This window comes from Eufriesea mexicana, unplaced genomic scaffold (genome assembly GCF_001483705.2).
Source record: "Eufriesea mexicana isolate 0111107269 unplaced genomic scaffold, ASM148370v2 scaffold5212, whole genome shotgun sequence".
NCBI lineage: Eukaryota > Metazoa > Arthropoda > Insecta > Hymenoptera > Apidae > Eufriesea > Eufriesea mexicana.
This window is the reverse complement of record NW_016913161.1, coordinates 424,990-443,539: the sequence shown is the minus strand read 5'-3', so window position 1 is coordinate 443,539 and position 18,550 is coordinate 424,990. Positions and strand designations below refer to the sequence as shown.

The 18,550-nt window shown below is 39.0% G+C and overlaps 1 protein-coding gene across 1 annotated transcript in view; it reads right to left on the bottom strand.

Annotated features, from left to right (window-relative positions):
- Positions 1-7,499: 7,499 nt before the first annotated feature.
- The window catches only part of CycD (cyclin D), a 78,384-nt gene continuing 67,333 nt past the window's right edge, over positions 7,500-18,550 (bottom strand). Inside the window, exons 3-5 of the mRNA XM_017906264.1 lie at positions 17,195-17,357; positions 9,170-9,315; positions 7,500-7,787 (exon numbers count right to left, since the gene is read on the bottom strand). Of these exons, the coding sequence (XP_017761753.1) occupies positions 7,575-7,787; positions 9,170-9,315; positions 17,195-17,357 (522 nt within the window). The 3' untranslated portion in view covers positions 7,500-7,574. The remainder of the gene's footprint in view (positions 7,788-9,169; positions 9,316-17,194; positions 17,358-18,550) is intronic.

The following is an 18,550-nucleotide window of genomic DNA, read 5'->3' as shown; positions in this document are numbered from 1 at the left end:
GGGAGTACATCGCCTAGGCTAGTCGGTCTTTCGAATAATTGCGATCTCGTTCGGGCGCGTCGCAATTTTCTATTAGCTCGCGTGTTTGATATTTCATTCCCTATTTTTATGGGCACTTGAACATATCTTAGCGTTGCGACAGTAGAGTTTCAGTATACTGAATCGAAGTTCCCTTTCTAAGACACGAAATAAAATAAAGTGTCAGTAGGGTCACTTTAACTTAATTCGCTCCAAGTTAGATTAGGGTACCTTTGATACAGGTAGCACCAGCAGGCTGCGCCACTAGGGCGCATGTCGGGTCTCGATGCGTAGCCACCTCCATGTGGTGAGACCTGGTAATTGGTATCGTTTTCCAAAGAGTAATCTTTGGGAAACGAAACCATGCTAAGAGCTACGCACAAAGTTAAAGATATGTCCTGTGTTATAAATTTTCGATGTCAATGTCCAAATATTTTTATATAACGAAACTGTTATTTAAGGGTACGAAACCTTGCTAAGATCCTTCGAGTTTTCTCGTATGTGTCATTGATATGGTTTATCTGCGTTCTTGTGTAATACATATCGATGCGAGCGATGATTTATGATAACCGAAAACCGATTGTCGAAAGTATCTTAATTACTCTTTTAAATAATCGTGAATTCATTTATTCCTGATGCATAACGATTTTAATTTCACTTTTATTTATTTACGTTTTCCACAGTTTTCTCTCATACCTGCATTACTTTGAGCAAATTCTTGAATAAACTAAAAGTTTAGTTAATATTAAAATAAAATTTCAATAATTATAGAAATAAAAAGAGTTTGTTGGTAATATTAGTTATAACGTGAAAAATGTAAACCTAATTTCTTCCTGTATTTGTTGCATTAACGTGGATCAAAATACTCACTGCAATATACGAAGCGCAGCATGTAAAATATAACCATGTCGTAGTAACTGCGAACTTTCTTTCGTATAACCTTCACGTTTCGTAAATGCTAGTATTTCAATATTTATCAATTCCTGCAAACTGAAATGTTCAAAGGATACGTTTAATATTTCCATCGGAAGACAAAGAGAAACGAGAAATAAACAAGACACGTCTTACGACTGTATAAAATACCAATACTTTATTTTTCAATCGACTGTGCGTCGCACCACGCACAATGGGATATGTACAAAGTTCGTCGTACCGGCTCTCATCTCTGCCTAGTACAATCGATCGCGCACCTACCGATTAAAAATCATGTTTTACGTGCTAGGTTTAAAAAGTAACGCATAAGTGTGGTTGTATTCGTCTTGTTTTCATTGTTCTGCACACTCCTTCGCCGCGAGTGAAATTTAAAAAAGAAGCTACACATGCTGTTTGAACGGTGTATGCGGTGCCTGAGGTATATCAGTGGTATGTCTATTGCGTTGCTTTGCTTCGAACGAAAAAGTCAGGAAAACAACTGAGAAAATATACAAAATGGGAATCTTACAGAAATCGATGCGAGCTCGTCGTCGAACGCATGCATTATTTATTTCGTTCTTCGAATCTGGCAGTGAATCCCCATTGCAGAGGAAAATTGAGCTTCAATCCGTTCGGTGTGAGTTTAAAACATCTACTAGTATTCGCGGAGCACGGTTAAGGTTATGGTTACTGAGATGAACTGCGTGCGCATGATTATATGGCGCCGAATGGATTTAAACACTCTGTGCTCGCATCGAATAAAGGAAAATAGAAGGTGAAAAATCACCCGGTGCTCGGGTGTACCACGATTAATTTAAAAAAGAAAAAAAAAGAGGGGTCATCGTTGTGACGATAATTACAAAATTATTTTTCGTTCGGTGGTGTTAAAGAAGGAAAAGAGTGTCGCAAGCTCGTCGTGTTCTTACAAAGCTAAAACAGGGGCGGAATAACGGGGTTGTTCGATTGGAACGAGACGCGATTTAGGAACAGGCTCGTAACCTAGGGTCACGGGTCCCCAATTGGTTTTATTTTATCGGAGCTGTGATTTTTTTTTCGATATATTTTTTTCTTTCCCGAGTATTAAAATTATCCAGATACTATTTTTGCACGTGCTTGTAATTTAATTGTCGATAATTTGCCTTTTTCTCGAATTCGTCTATTGCTTGTGTTATTTTGATAGCAATGAGAAAATAATGGTAGCGAATAATCGTATACATATACTGATACACATCTGTGGTAAGAAAATCAGGGATGCGTAGTTAAGGTGAATATAATGTCAATATAAATTCGAAAAGGGTGTCGGAAATTAACATCGTGGTAAAATATTAATGCAGACGAACCATAGAAAAGTAACATAGGTTCGAAATGATAAGAATCTTTATAAATTAATCTAAATAAGCGCAAAAATATTATCAAAATAGTAAACGGGAATCTTGCAAAATAAATGAAAAGTCCTTTACAAAAAAAACATTTACGATCGTCTCAAATAAATACTTTCACAGATCCCGAATCAGAACGGATAAAATCAAATTAAAAAGTAATATATCCAAATTTAGTACCTTACTCGTATAATTAAATTCGATACTTAATACTAACAAAATGAAGGTTTTTGAAAGAGCATAAGTTTGAACATTAAGTACGATTTGCGTAAATAAATGTAACAAAAATTTTTGATCGTGAATCCTCTATTTAAATTAAAAAAACTGTTCTTAATTACCATATTTGACAATCTCTAACATGCACCGTCAAAATTGTAGCTAAAAATGAATCCTACACGCGTATTACATTTTCAAGAATAAGAAAGGAGCATATAAATTGAATGGATGATTTCCTCTCTATTTATGGCTTATTCCTCAAATTTACGTTTTATTATCCTATCCATAACCTAGAATTTAATAGGGTTTAATTACTCTTCATAAATTTTCTCCTCAAATTACGTCACGTGTCATACGCAGGCGCATATTGCACGTCATGATATACGGTGATTAATGAATTTCCTCGACAAATGTCGCTCCTTACAACTTTAACGAGGCGATGAATTCGCAATGGACGATTCTCAAAGAGGCAAATTTTTGATAAAAATTTCATCGAGCTCCCAAACTCGATCGAACTTATAGGAGGACCTGAGACCCCGCATCAAGGAACCGTCATTTCCGGTTTACAATTGCTCGACGTAGCTCCGATGCGTCCCTCCCCCGTCTGTCGACAATGTTCCCATTCTTCCAAGGTACACAATGATACGTGTTTAAAATATACAAATATATATACATACATATATCTGTATATACATATATCTGTATATATACTACACATAATATACAATATATATACAAATACATATATATATATATACATATATAGGCGCGTGTACAGAGAACGCATTAACGTACGCTAGTAGTACAAGTATGAAAAAGGTCAGCCATGCGTACACCAGCCTGGGTCATTCGTTTTCTTCTGTTTTCTTCTCTTTTATATTATTCGATCTCTTTCTACGTTGTACTAAGATTTGGTTACTTGAAGAGTATGTTACTAACTAGGTTTCGCTTTGTGGCACTGGGCTGTTTCTCCCATTTTTTTGTTTCGTTTCTTTTTTTTTTTTTTCCTTATTTCTTAGTCGGAATGCGCGGATTCGTTCTCTTGAGCGCGGGCGAAACGCGTGTACCTCTTCTGTTCTTCTTCTTCATCTTCTTCACTTGCTTTCGTTTCGTTCACTCAAGTTCAAAAGGAGAAGAGGAACTCGCGTACCCCGACTCCGTCTCCCTCTTTCTCTCGTTTACTCTAGTCGACGCACTTTAAGTACTAACGAGTTCGTGGATTTTTTATTTTTTTATTTTTTTTGGGGGGCGGGGGGAGGGTTGAACGTTGGACGCTGGCCTCAACTACTGTCGTTTGTATTACTTTTTGCTCTCGTGACACCAGACATTGGAATTTATATTATTTCTCTATTTTTGTTGTTTTGGTTGCGATGGGGAATTCTACTTTATCTACCTGGCAATCTAATTATACGTACATACAGCGTAGTAGATTAATGGGATAGTTTAAACGTTTATGTGTCGTTTGTAAAAGCAGCTGACAGTATAATAACGATAAATATGTTAGATGAACGATAGTAGTTGAGGTTTGACTTCTTCTGGTGCTGTGGATCTGTGCGATTAGAATTTTTCTTTTTGGCATACTTCATTTTGCTCCTCGTAGTTTGGAATTAACGACTTGTTTTAAATATTATGCTGCGCAAGGGGATGATTTATATACAGAGATCATTCTAAATTGGAAAATTTCCTTTTAATTATTACTAATGTTTTAAAAATTTCGCATTTAAGTGACGACTGGTCACTTTACAAAATATACGAAACGTCGATATCAAATTTCATTGTTCTGGAGTATTCAAATTTTTATTCAGACTACTTTCACCTAGTGATTAACTTAGATTTGTTGCGTCTTCCGATTTTGTACTTTTAATCTACCTTCCAAATGCCTGCTTCAAAAATTCAAGAACCATCCATTATAATACAAATGAAAATTCTATAAAATCGCATATTTAGAAGTGTTAACCACATCTAACAAACCCACAGAGTAAAAATCACAGCACCAAAATGGTTTAATTATTAAACAATTTCTAAACGTTCGGTTCTGCTTGTAATTAAACTCTCAATCCGATTTCTCTTTCACTTCTCGATTCTATCGCTCTGCCACGTTATACTTGTCGCTCTATCTTACATGGACTACGTGTTAACTCTTAATCGTACGCCTCGTATAGCTTACCTACATATGTACAGCCGCGATTTGGGGTAGAGAAAAGTCATGTAGAGTGCTGATTTCGATAACATAATGTGACAAGTTAAGTTATCTATCAAAGTCATCCTTTTATCAAATTCTTTGGAAAAGAAAGTCAAGGATCAGCTTTGTTGCAGAAATGATTTCAGGCTGTCTGATGAACAGACAGTAGAAATTGTTTAGTAATTCGCTATCATGTTATTTCTGCAGTGCTTTCTTTAAATTTTCAGCAGAAGTAAATTTAATAGCATTGAAATTGGCAATAACGTGTGGTACATGCTGCCGAAGTCATTTTGATAATTTTGTAATCTGAATTAACAATTACACATGGGTGACTTCATGTTCCTGATATAACACACCAAAATGCCATTCGAAATGCATTTAAAAGTCAGATGCGACATTTATAAGTTATCTATAAATTTTCAGTTTCGAAATCCTCTCTACACTGTTAAAACCTTTCTTCCCCATTTATTTTTTTGCATACGAAAAATTCGACACACACGCGTGCACACACACATACGTATAATCCACACATCCATACACCGCACATCGGGCGTTCACAGATGCACTGAGGGCTGGCACAACCGATCTTAGGAACCGACTGCAATAAGCGATGGGTCGCGCTACAGCCCCGGGAAAACTCATTTGGATAAACAATTGGCGTAGCGTAAATACAAAAGAACAGAAGGGAACTATTTTCTATCGTCTAAAAAGTTTCCCTGTTTCTTTCAAATCTCGCTATAATAATTCGCACACGCAATCTGCGTTTTCTCTCTGCGTTCCTTCTTTTTCATATCGTGTTATCTCTCTCCCACACACACGCACGCACGCACACACCTCGTGTATATATAATGTGTACATATATATAGTAACTTTCCTCGTATGTATACCTATGTACAAAACACTAAGTGACTCGACATGACTATGTGCATTTTTTCCCTTGTTTTCTGGTTTTCTCCTCTCCTCTTCCTTTCCCTTTCCGCGAAGGAAGATTAATCCGCGTTTTACTTTCTAGCATTTCTCTAGTTTTTAAACGATACAGAAATTGGCGTGGTAGCTTCGTCGTTCAGCTACTAAAAATTAAGTGTACAATTCTATTACGAAATAGATACGTGAAGCGTATTGCATTGCCTTCCCCTAACGGCACGCCTTCCGGTTTTCTCTCTTCTACTACTTCCGGTTTCTGTTCTCCTTCAGCTCTCTCCGAAATTAGTTGAAATTTTTAATATCTTTTGCTATCCTAGGTTTCTCTCGAAGATGCTCTTAAAATCGTTTGTTTCATTATTTTGCTTTTTTACTTATTTCATTTCTTACGTTCGAGTAAATCTCAGTGTTTGCGCTTGAACGAAATATTTTTCGTTCCTTCTCACTTTTTAACAAGGTTTATCTGTGAAGTCTAATTTATACGTAATTCGCTTTTGTTCCTTTTTAGCGTTTATCGCACTTATCGATCAGTTATTAACCCTATGCAGATCAGTTTCTTTTCTTTCTTCTCAGACTCAGATTAACGCAAAATGAGTCGATCGAAAGCTGACATTATCGTGAAAGTTTCGGAACGTTTAATATCGTATGCAGCAGCAACGTTGCATCATAATTGCGTGAATGCTTCGAGGAAAAGCGAAAACAGCAAACTTGAATGCTCAGGTTTCTCGGTTTCCCTGTTTTGCACAGCATTCATTATTTAAATAAACAATAGTCGAGCTTCGTTTATTCCACCTTGATTCCGTTTTTCTTCATAAAAAAACATTTTTCTATAAAAAAAAGTCTAACCTAGAAGGGGTTAAACTGACCAAGCAACACTCGAACGAAGAAATAAAAGATTCAGACTTTTCCAAGCTTAGCATCTTCAATTGATAAACCTCTCTACCTCAACGCCAATAGAGGGCGTTAAATTTCACAAAAAAAAATAAAATAAAAAAAAATAATAAAAGAAAAAAGTCTCAGGAAACTCTAGATCATGATTCGAGACGGGCACGCAGTCTCTGTCAATGAACTGAGAACAAAACCGATCCCGATGCCTCCAATGATCGGATGCGCACGATCTTCGTAAATAAAAACGCGTACAACTAAATAACAAAGCGGGCCCACAGAATACTTGGACCCTCGTGTTCGTCATCCGACCCTCCATATACACACACACACACACGTATATATATGTATATATATATAAATATATATATACATATATATAAAAGATTCTGCACGTGGAATCACGATTCGCTTGGGACGACGCTCGGCACTGATCGTTACTCGATCTCCGAGTAAAAATTATAACAGCTATCGGATAGCTCTATCGATCGACTAAATTTCTACGTTTTGTGTCTTTTCATCGATCGTGAGGTCTCACGAATCGAGCACACGAAAAATAACTTTCTCTTGCTCGAAGAACGCCCAAATAGATGGCGACTATAAACTATTCTCCTCGAATTCAAACACGCTATACAGGGACGCGGTTCGAGAAAAAAAAGAATGTCCCTAGTCCTTCAATGTCCCTTGATTCGACGAATCTTCGCAACGAATGTACAGAATCCGTACAGAACACTAAAATATCGAACACGTTCCGAGGTGTTTCTCTTCTCGAAGGCGATTCTGTTCACAGTGATGACGAAGGGAAACCAATCGACGATTTGATCGAGCAAGCACAATATATCAGTGTCTTGTATATATGTTCCTTTATATTGCATATATGTTCCTCGTTTAGGAATTTTCTTGCGTATTCTCTTGCTCTAACTTTGCTTCGTCGTCCATCTTCATTCTCTTCCTGGCCGTGGGTTCCTCAGCATCGTCGTCGCTGCTGGGTATCGCTTCTTCCTCGGCTTCCAGGCTCAGCAGAGAGTCACCCTGGCTAGAGTTTCCCTCAACGGCGTCTCTCAAAAATGGACGTCCCTCACATCGGTCGGCGTGCCCGCCTTCTCGTGTTCCAGGATCTTCTCCTGGCTGGTGATCTCGTCCCCCAGAGGCCTCTGTGGTGCGCCAGAAAGCGATGCTCCGCTCACCTGATGAGCGTTTCCACCGGTACCTTCTGCACCCACTGCCTGGGAGACCATCTCCTCGATCTGTTCTAGGCAACTTTGCAGATAATCCTGGAAAGAAGTAATAAATTATATAAAACTAATTTTATAAATATGGTTTTCGTATTGATAACATTTTTAAGGGTTTGATTTATCACAAATAACATTCTTAGATCTATTTTTTGTACGCGATACCAAGGACAAATTAATTGTCATTTTTATTTGATCAAAATTTAATTTTTATTTTCATCAATTAAATGCCTTCGTCGATTAGAAAATTCCATAGAAGACTGTACATCGTGAAAGTATCTTGAATGAAATAAGCAAGAATTTACGAGTTAATGCAATTAATTAATCGAGCTCGCGTGTAATTTAGATCGACGGAGAATTTTCAAGAGGCAGTTTGAGAGATCGTTCGCGAATCCAGCCAAGACGTTGAGCAAAAACGTGCTGATGAGGGGAGTGTAGCAGGTGTCGGGCACATGTTTACGGGAAAAAACCGACAGCGTGACGAGAGAGGGAAAAGACGATTCGAAACACGCGCAGACTATACATTCATAATGCGTCGAGTGCAAATAAAGTGCACGCGTGAATGGCTCGGCATGGGGTCTACGCCCTGTAAGCGCAATATTTTCGACGGCCACATGTGTTTAGAAGCAGGAAGAACGTACCAAGAACTATGTTGGCCACCTGCCCCTCTGTTCATTCATAATCTCGAGCCGTTGAAGTTTTTATGAAAGTACAAATGATAATCTCCATACGATCTTTTGAAAGATCATTTTTTACACTGCTAATGTAATTTAATAAATATAATTTAGAAAAACAGAAGTTGGGAAACTTTATGTACCGAAACGTAATCTTTTACATTAATTAGGGATGTATTTGATATCTGTATGAATTAAGCGAAGAGATAAGATTATTATAGACACTACGCTCAATTATTCAGAACAGACTGACATTTTCCTAGTTAGAAGAAGATCTGTTTGAAATAATCAGAATATACTACAGATCTAGAACCAGGAGAAATATTCATATCAGAAAGATATCTTAATACTGACAAATTACCTCACGTCCCAGATATTCTATTCAAAGGCGTTACATTCATATCGATTTATTGCTCATATATACATGAAAATAAACCATTTGCAAAATGGAGAATCATAGAGGATCAATGTCCTAAAACATTCCAGAAATCGTCGACTAAACCTGATAAAATAAAAGAACAATGAGAACGTTTTGCTAATATCTCGTTTAGTCTATTTCTAATTAATTAAAAATATTTGGTACAACTCACACATTTTATATCGAAGGAGACAAGGGCTGTCATGCGAAATTCACTTCCGTCACTTAGGGTAAACCGGGTGCAAACCAAGTTGCGATTAAATCTACTCCTTGACACTGCTATCCGAGGTTTTTCTCGAGTATCGTGCAATAATATCAACACGAGGACAAACCTGTTCGATAGCCGTGATGCGGGTTAACTCGTCGAGGAGGCCGGCCAGCCCGTAACCGCTTTTCCCAGTCCAATCGAGACCGTGGAGGGCCGCCGCGACGCTCGCCGCCGCAATCATGCTTGGTGTGTACATCGAGAATTTGTACTCTGTAAAAATAAACGCATATTTAATATAATTATTCGTGTTTCTTTTAAATTGCTATGAATAACATTTAGAAATTAATACCAACATTAATACGTTAATTTGTAGGTTCTTATAATCCGAGCGAGTAATTTTCTCCCACTCATTTTCCAATCTTCTTATGTAACATAACATACATGTACATATTTACCCAATACGCATACCTAATTGTATTTAATAAACAATATCTTATCAACAATGAAAAGTATACACTAACCTCATTTCTGTGACATCCATATATCACGTATACACAAAGTTCCTGTATTATTTCTTATATTCCAAACGCATATCCTTACTCTTTCCAAGCAAAACCTGTGCAGCATATAAAGTATTTGATTCTCCAAGACCGGTGAGAGACATTGCCACTCGAAGCATTGAAAACATAACCAAAAAAAGAACAGAGAAATGTTACCATTATTCCAAGTACCTAACTCGATCTTATCTTTCGAAGCACGATGACCATGAAACGAATCCAAGAATTTTGTCTAACAGTTTCACAAACCTGGAGGTTAAAATCTGCTAATAGAACCGCAGGTAGACAGGTCCTAGGAAAAGGGTATTCGAAACGAGATTTACGATGCTGAAAACTGCGTCCTTCGAGGGGCCGAGCCTAAAGGTTACCGACAGAGCAAACACTAGCGCGCAACACCTCTCTCTTGCCTTTTTCCCACTTTACTACGGTCGAGTTCGAGCGTGAAAGCTTTTGCCACCTTAGTACGGGGTGTTAACCTTAACACCACTACGAGTTGTGACCAACGAAAACCGGACACGGACTAGCAAACAATTAAACCGACTAGCCATGACGCTAGTGTCTTAGAGAATTCGGGTTGGTAATCGCTGAAATATCTCCTAACGGTACCTCTTCTTCCTGGCCGAAAAACTGCGAACCAAGACTTTCTAACGCCTTTGTTGTCGAGATTTATTGTTTTCTTCTTGGAATAATCTATTTATACATCTAGTATATCTTTGTGGACACGAGATGGTTACTTCCGTAATAAAAAGTTCACAAAGTCGAATTAATTTTAACTTCATCTGTTTCTTTTTTTGTTGGCCATCTTAATAAAGATTTTTTCTTTTTTAATTTAGATAAAACATATTTTGTTAAGTTACAAAATGTTTGTTGAAGTTTATTTCAGGTTTTATATGCAAATTTAATGCAACGTTAGGATTCTTACTAGCGACACTATCTTATGATAAGTAGGGATCGTATTTGAGCAGTCGCAAACTAGATGGCAATGTACTACTGTTTTAACCTTACATTATTCATTTTGCTTCGAATACTTCTTTAACAATTAAAACAATATTTTTGTAACGTAAATCTAAATATAATACGCATGAAGTAAACCAATAGAGAGTTTTATATTCCTAACAGCTGACTATCCCAGTATATAATTATTAAACCTCATTTCGGAGAATCATACGAAAACTGTATCAGCTTCTCTTAGAACCCAAATTAAGAAGACTCTTATCGTAGTCGACTTCAACCTATTAACCCATAAGATTTTGTATGTATCATTATACAAATTTTTCCAAAGATTATATCAGATACTGAAATTTTTAGCTATATTTGACAGCGATTATTATTCGTGTGATCAATTATCGACATTCTTGAATACTTTTTGGTGGTAAGGAAGAAAATTCCTCAAAAGTTACCAAGCAAGAAGAAATGACCAAAAGATTCGAAAATTAGCTAAAATTTCCAAAACTTGATAATCCTACTTTCAATTGTAATGATTGGTATGTGACAAGTATATGAAATGGCACTTGGAGAAACGTCATTGTATATATGCAATAAGTATAACTTGAGGAATCGAAAGAAGACCGACCGGTTGTGTCATTAAATCGATCAGTTCGATGAAACGCGTTTAGGGGGCGCAATTGAGCGTCATGGCTGACGAGCGAAATGTCGTGAAGCATACTTTGAGGTCAACAATAAACATGACAATCACTGATCGTGTTCATCCTTTTATGTTGACGATATATATTCCATCGAGCGTTTTGTCCGAATTTTTCTCAAACGTGAGCGCTATTCATTCATGGAAAGATGGGAACAGGTTCCTGGACAACCGAAATGTCCGATGGGCGAGCTGAAATTCAACGGGCAGTGTGTGTGTGCACGCGCGCGCGCGCACGCCGTAATAAAGCCATTAAGAATGGAATTCCACGAAGCCGCTCTTAAATTTGCAGAGCCGCGAAGGAGAGAAAAGGAGAGAAAAAGAGAGAGTTATACAGTTCGTGCAGGTGCGTTCTGTTGTCCTGGTGGATTGTGAATTACCATTCGAGAACGACATTCCTGGATGAAGACCACCCCCACGCGATTGACCCTGATTATCTTCTTTATTATTGATCATTCCTTCCGTATTTTTCTTTTCCATTTATGAATTCTAATTTTTTTTTAAATCTCTCGTTTTTTCAGTTTATTTTTTTGATCTTTTGTTTCTTTCCTTCTTACAGGGAATATTTACCAAAGAAATATTTTTATGTAACTTCTGCAACCCTTTTTGGTATAACATAATTTTTATTTCACTCTATTTCTATTTGCTTTCATTTTTCTTTTAATTCATTTTTACCATTGATAATCAATTTTATGTAGTTCTTGAGCTTCTTGATATAATACCATATACGCTGAGCCTTTTCTTTTGGTTTTCAGGACCTAGTTCTTTTCTCTTGCGGGGCCTCTCTTGAACTTCGGGTACTCCACTTTTCTTAGCCTCGTTTTCTTCCTTTTGGCGGCTTGCTTCCTCTTTACCATTCTTCTCTTTTGGATGTCTCGTCCTCTCCATATTTCTCCGGCCTCCTTTTTTATTCTGGTGCATTTCATTCTGGTTATGCTCTCTTGATGCCCCTTTCTTAGCTTCCCTCTTCTCATGTCCCACTTCTTTCGGCTCCTTCTTCGTCTCTTTTAGCTTCTACGTTTCTTCCTTTTTCTTCTCTTTCTTGCAACTTGGTCTACCTTACTTCCGACTAAATTAAAATCTCTTTTCCATCCTTTCCCTTAACATCTTTAAGTTCCAACCAAAATTCACAGTGCATTTAGCCAACACGAAGCTACCAAACAGGGGTACATCAGGTTTTTCACTTAAAATTGATAAATTATCTCAATAAATATCTCTAAAATACAAAAAAAATGTGTAACGATACATTATCTTTTTAAGGATACAAAAATTAAGAAGCGTTTTACATTACTCATGTCCAAAAGGTAAGCAAGTGTATCATTCCTCTTAACACTCATCCTCAGGCTTTTCTCGAATATGGAATAATAATATCACTCGCATTGTAGATATTACCAGTGAAACGTATCGAGCAAGAGGACAATCAATCCGGATGAACATGGGTCCCATTAGTCTCGAGCACGAAAACAATCGGCTTCATGCGTCCTCCGAGTCGCAAGGGCGTGGAATCGAAAAAGGCGACAAGGAGCAGGTTCACGGACCTTCCGCGATTCAAGGAAGCGACAGGAATTCGTGGCGCCGTTTGCTTCTCTTTTCGTCGCTGAAAAAGAGGGTCAACCGACTCGAACCAGGCTCGGCGAGCTACCTAGTTTGGCTCGTGAGAAACAATCATCGTCTCCCGGGCCCGCTTCTAGTCTTTTCTCCTTCTCCAGCCGGGACCACCGAGCCGGCCCAGCCGACGAAGGACGATGGTCCTTGCTTTTTGCCATCCCCGCTTGTAATAACAACCGACTGGCAGCGGCCAGAAGGGGATTTAAACGTGTCTCGCGATCTCGTCGTGTCCGACGCCCCCTTCTTCCTCGTCTTCAGCTTCCTCTTCTTCTTTTTCCTCCCTCAGTTCCCCTGCGTTTCGGGTTCTTTCGATTCCACGGTTTTCCTGCCTCGTTTTAGGTAGGTACACACTGATAATTCCGCCATTTTTAATGCTTTCGTTGACTTTTTAATTTTTTCTCGTTTAGGTTACCACATGGTGAAGAGTCTTGAAGAATTACGGTGATACTTCGTGGTATTCTAGATGAGATTTGACTCCCACCTGGCCAAATTAAGTACTCGATATGTTTGCGAAGAAATTAAATTATTGAGAAAGGTTTATAAACGTCGTAAGTTCAAGATTAAGGATGTGATATGAATTACTTAGGTATTTGGATATCCTTGTAATTAATTAGTGCATGATACGTAGGACATGATACATATGGATGTAGAAAATCTAGTAGAATTACCAAGAGTGGATCACGCAACTTTCCACCAGTTTTCTTCCACTAAAATGTCTTCTTTGAGCTTCTAGATTACATAACCTATTGTAGCAGTTCTTAACACGCCCACGGTCGTCGTCAACCGCCATAGAACGTACGCTTCGACGATCATCGGTGACTGTCACGAATGTGTCAAGATTGTGCAGCGTATAATTACACATATTAGCAAGGACGCGATATTTCGTGATAAAGAAAATCGAAGCGCGGAAAACACAGGTTACGCGCCATATTTCTCGCGGCTCGTTAGCATTCTGGTATAAGGTTAGTCAGCTTGATAGTCGTTCGAGTGACTAGATTTAGAAGAATTCGAGTTCATTCGCTGCGAAACGACGATGACTCCGTTTCTACACGAATGGAGCAGACAGAGAGATATAATTTCCAGCTTATCGGAACTCGAGTACGAGTTAAAAGTTAGGTTAGGTTAAAAGAATGGCGCAGAACACGGGCAGATGCATTTTTCATTTCCCCGGCAAACCACTAGCCGTTCGAAAGCACTCGCTTTTCCATTTTACTCTCCATCCTATTCCCTTCCGCGATATAAAACACCAGCCATACGAAACGATATTCCCCCGTGAACCAAATAAATGAGCCAACACTCTCGTTAAGACGTGACCGCGAAGCGTTCAATTAAAAATTTCCCGCAAATTAACGGAAGGAGGAGAAAAAAGAATCGATTTTACCCGCCATTTTCATCCGTACCGTTGCGCATGCGCGCGCGAGCATGAAGAAAAAGGGATCGCTCCTCGACGAGAAAAAACAAGCTGAACGAGCTAATTAAAGTTAAATATCCCGTATATTACGTTCTATAAACATTTTCCACGCGTGTTCCGTCGTTTTACTCCCCGGTTCACTCCCCAGCGTTCATTGCGAGAAAGCGCGCGAAATACGAATCTCGTATTCTCGAATCTCTCCTTGCCGTTCACGTTACGTCATCCCGGTGGCCATTTTACGTCCCGTCGATAATCGTACGCGCCGCATGACCCATTAAACGAAACGAAATGAGGAAAGAGGAAGAAAAGAGGAGACGCAAGAAGCGGGAGCGAGAAGGAGAGATGGAGGAGAAGAAAGAAAGAAGACGCGGCGCATAGAATCGATTCAAAGTAGTTACGTGATGGTTTCCGCCGGGCGCCATTATACTATGCACAGGCATATTCATTAACGCGTGAGTTAACGATGCACGTTCCCGATTGTTTACGATGCCGTGGCACGGTTCTAACGAGGCTAACAATGAAGGCTCGCGCGTAAAAATTGCATTTTAAAGCGTATCGCGTTTACTACGCGTTGCGCGCCACCGTCATTATAATTTCTAATAAGCGCCTAAATGTCGTCCACCAGGCGAGAATACTTCGAGTACCGCCATATTGCTTTCCACGTACCAAGTGAATCTTGGAATTGGCAATTTGGGGATTAGAGGAAGAAAATTTTAAGGCTCGAAGACACGACGCCATTTTAATTCCTCGAGGATACACTTTAACGAAATTTAAACTGCCTAGTTTCTAGAAGATAAATATTGATCTTTCGACGAAGGCTTACGCGGATCCTTTCAATTCGAGAGAACCAGCGTGGATCCCTCGGTTTGAAAAGGCAAGCGTAGTAAAACTAAGAAGATTACTATACTAACTGTGTAACTCGAGGGAGAGACATTAGCCGGTTAATTCAGTGGGGTAACTATCGATTGTCTGGCTCGAAAGGACGGTTGAATCGTTAATTCGAGGAGATAAACGCGAGATCCGGAGGTGGACGTTGAATGTTTAATTTGCAAAAGGGAGCATTAATTCTTCATGGCTTTTTCTCGAAGTGAAGTTCTAATTCGAGGAGATAGGCGGTGAATTCGTGATCAGGAACGGGGCGAAACTTAATTAAAAATTTTAACAAGCATTCCGATCCGAGGGAATATAAGCGTATATTCCATTTCAATTACCATTAGTTATTCAAATCTTCCCGCCTTATTTTATATTTTCCCGTACCGTGGAAAAAGCAACTACGCAGATAAGACATAGTATTTTTTAATAATTTTCAATAGATCGTAAGAATACGTCGGCGTATCTTCGCTTATGGGGTGAGAGAATTGCGAGCAGCGCTTAATTGAGATGATAATGGTCCCTTTTAATGCCAGTGGCGTGCGTTTCCGGCATATTGTCGCGTTTAAAATGCGTGAAAATTAAATTAAAGGAGACCCTTAACGTAGAAAATGAGAAATAAAAGTGGAATGAAAACGTGTGCTACCGCTGGCATTACCGGACCTTTAAAATATTCCGATATTTGACGAGCTGTCGCGATAAAAATTCACACGCAGATAACATTGCTCATAGATTAGAAAATTTCCCTGTTAATTATTCTCGTGCCGTTAGTCACAGCTCGAACGTTATAATTAAATAAAAAGTAGAACGAATTGCAATTTTGCCTTTTCACAACTCCGACATCCCGTTTATCTCGTTTATCTCGTGACTAGATAACCAACGGATAATTAACAGCGAATCAAGGATAGAAATAAAGCGAAGAAAAATTATGTTAGCTGGGCAAACTCAAATCGAACAAAGAACGTTTCCTGTGCTTGATACCAATTTTATAATTGCGATCCCGACTTCCGGCGAGTCTCGTGTTCTTGACCCATAAAAAACAATTCGAAGTTAATGTTTTCCCATGAAATTCTTAATACGATATTTGTTAACCTAACAAAGTGTCCAACCTTGTCGTATTCAAAATAGTAGCAATTTATGTAACGATACTCTATCCTTTGGAATTCTTAAAGACACCCTGCACGTTTCACATTCATCTTCCTCTGAGGATCAAGGGATCAAAGGATCAAACAAAGAACAAGAAACGACTGTTCAAACAATGGAAAAATGGAAGAAAATTGACTAATTGTATCGAAAACAAATAAACAAAGGTTCTATAAAAGCTCACATTAACAAGCCCACGCAAAGCTTCTTCCTTTATAGGAACATAGCAAATTGAAGCCTTTTTATCATAAGAGCGACTAAGCTTTTATTTCAATATTTCATGTGTCGTGGGAAGCTCAGAAGAAGAAGACAGTTGACAGTGATTGGCAACCTATCACAAGATTGACCTAACTGCGTACATATACAGAGCTGTGCACGTTCACAATTAACTGCAAACGTCTGTGACAGAGTCCAAAAAGTATAAAACTAATTATAACTATAATGATTCATCTACAGTAACCATTTCCATACTATTCCAAACTAGATATTGGCTCTGAATCTTCAGGATTCTTCGAAATAACCGAGAAGCACATCACGAGAGCAGGTTAAAATCGTCTCTCCATCTTCCCAACACTCCATTACCTGGCAAGCTCGCAGATACCCAAGCGAATGACTCAAGCTCTACAAACCATTTGAAGCCCAAAGGGTTGAAAAACTCGTGCAAGCCTATTGCACACTATCCAACTGCATCCGTGTTCCCACTTACATCCCAATGAAATCACTCTAACCCAAGTGGTCCAGCTCGCCTCTATTCCGCCCGTAGCCTGACATGTCTTTCCAGGATAAGAAAGAACGGTTTGCGTCATTTACCTTTGTTCCCTCGAATTTTCCACGGTGCAGCGGGCACGCATTCGCCATGCACGCTCGTCCCACATACATAAATACATATGCAGCTCGGTAATCCCGATCGTTTCTCACCTCTGGCGCTGAGGGTGATGAAGGTCTGCGCGTGCCTCCTGACCATCACCGGGTCCCAGGTACGTGGCACCGGCAGTCTGCTCAGGATGTGCGTCAGGAAGTCACCGGGCGTTACGGCGGATAATTCCCATTTCAGCTTCGAGACGACCAGCTGTTCCCACCTCTGCAACCATCACCAAGACAGAACACGCGTTTAGACGCATCGCATCATCATCCACCTTGTTACGTTGGCGGGGATTTTCGTATAGGGAACGCGATTCAGGGGGGTTGCACGTGGGTGGCTGGTGGGTGTGCTGACGATGCACGGGAATAGATAAGAGGTCTCTGTCCTATTGGAGATTGAGTGGATGGCTTTTTGTTCGCGACTTTTTCGCGTCTCATAGGCTGGCTCTGTTGGGTGTGGGGTTCGGGTTAGGTTGTGGGTATCGTAGAGATCGGATGCACTCCTTGGCAAGAGATTTCGTGGATGGTACATAGGTTAGGAGATATTATGGATGATGATGGAGTGTCGTGATTTGTGTGTACCTGGTTTTCCACTGGACGTGTGCTGGGATGATCTGAGTGTCGATTAGGTACTTGGCTGGTTTGGATTCTAATTCTAGCAAGTTTTCAACAAGCAGTGACTACGAACCAATTAAAATAAAGCCTCAAATTCGATTTTCAAAGCTGAAGTATTATATCGTTTGAACTGGAATTCGAGATCAGAAATTTGGTCACAGTCGAGTAGTCGAGTCGTGTGACTCATGGTGTATCTGTAGCCATGGTGTAACATTTTCATTCTGCATTTGCAATGTAACACAGCGTGAAATATTTGGAAGAGTTCCACGTACTGGGTATTTTGCACCTTTGGTAGCTGTATTATCGCATGGTGCATAAAGTCAGGCATCTTATGCATTAAACATTGCGTTATATTTGAAGCTGACTATGATACCTGTTACATATTTCACAAGGTAAATATCCTTGGTACCTTTCGTTTCTCGGAATAACAGAAAAGAATATCAGGAAGAATGTTACACTTTGAATACCTTCTTACACTTTTGGTAGATGTTTTGTCTAATACGAAGTGTGATTTTATAGTATCTATACTTATTATTTTCCAAGCTATACTTAATATCCTTACAATTTAATACCCTTGATATATTACAATTCTAATAAACAAACTAAATACCCATCGTATAATAAAATTGAATTATTACCCAGGCGAATATGTCTACGTACAAAACAAAATATACTGTAAGCACGTTGCACGAGAGATTGTACACGGTTTAAAGAACCGTGAACGACTCTTTAATGCAGCAAAGCGAGCCTCGATCTGCCTTCGTTCCAAGTCGACTCGAAAAATTGAATTTCCAAGAG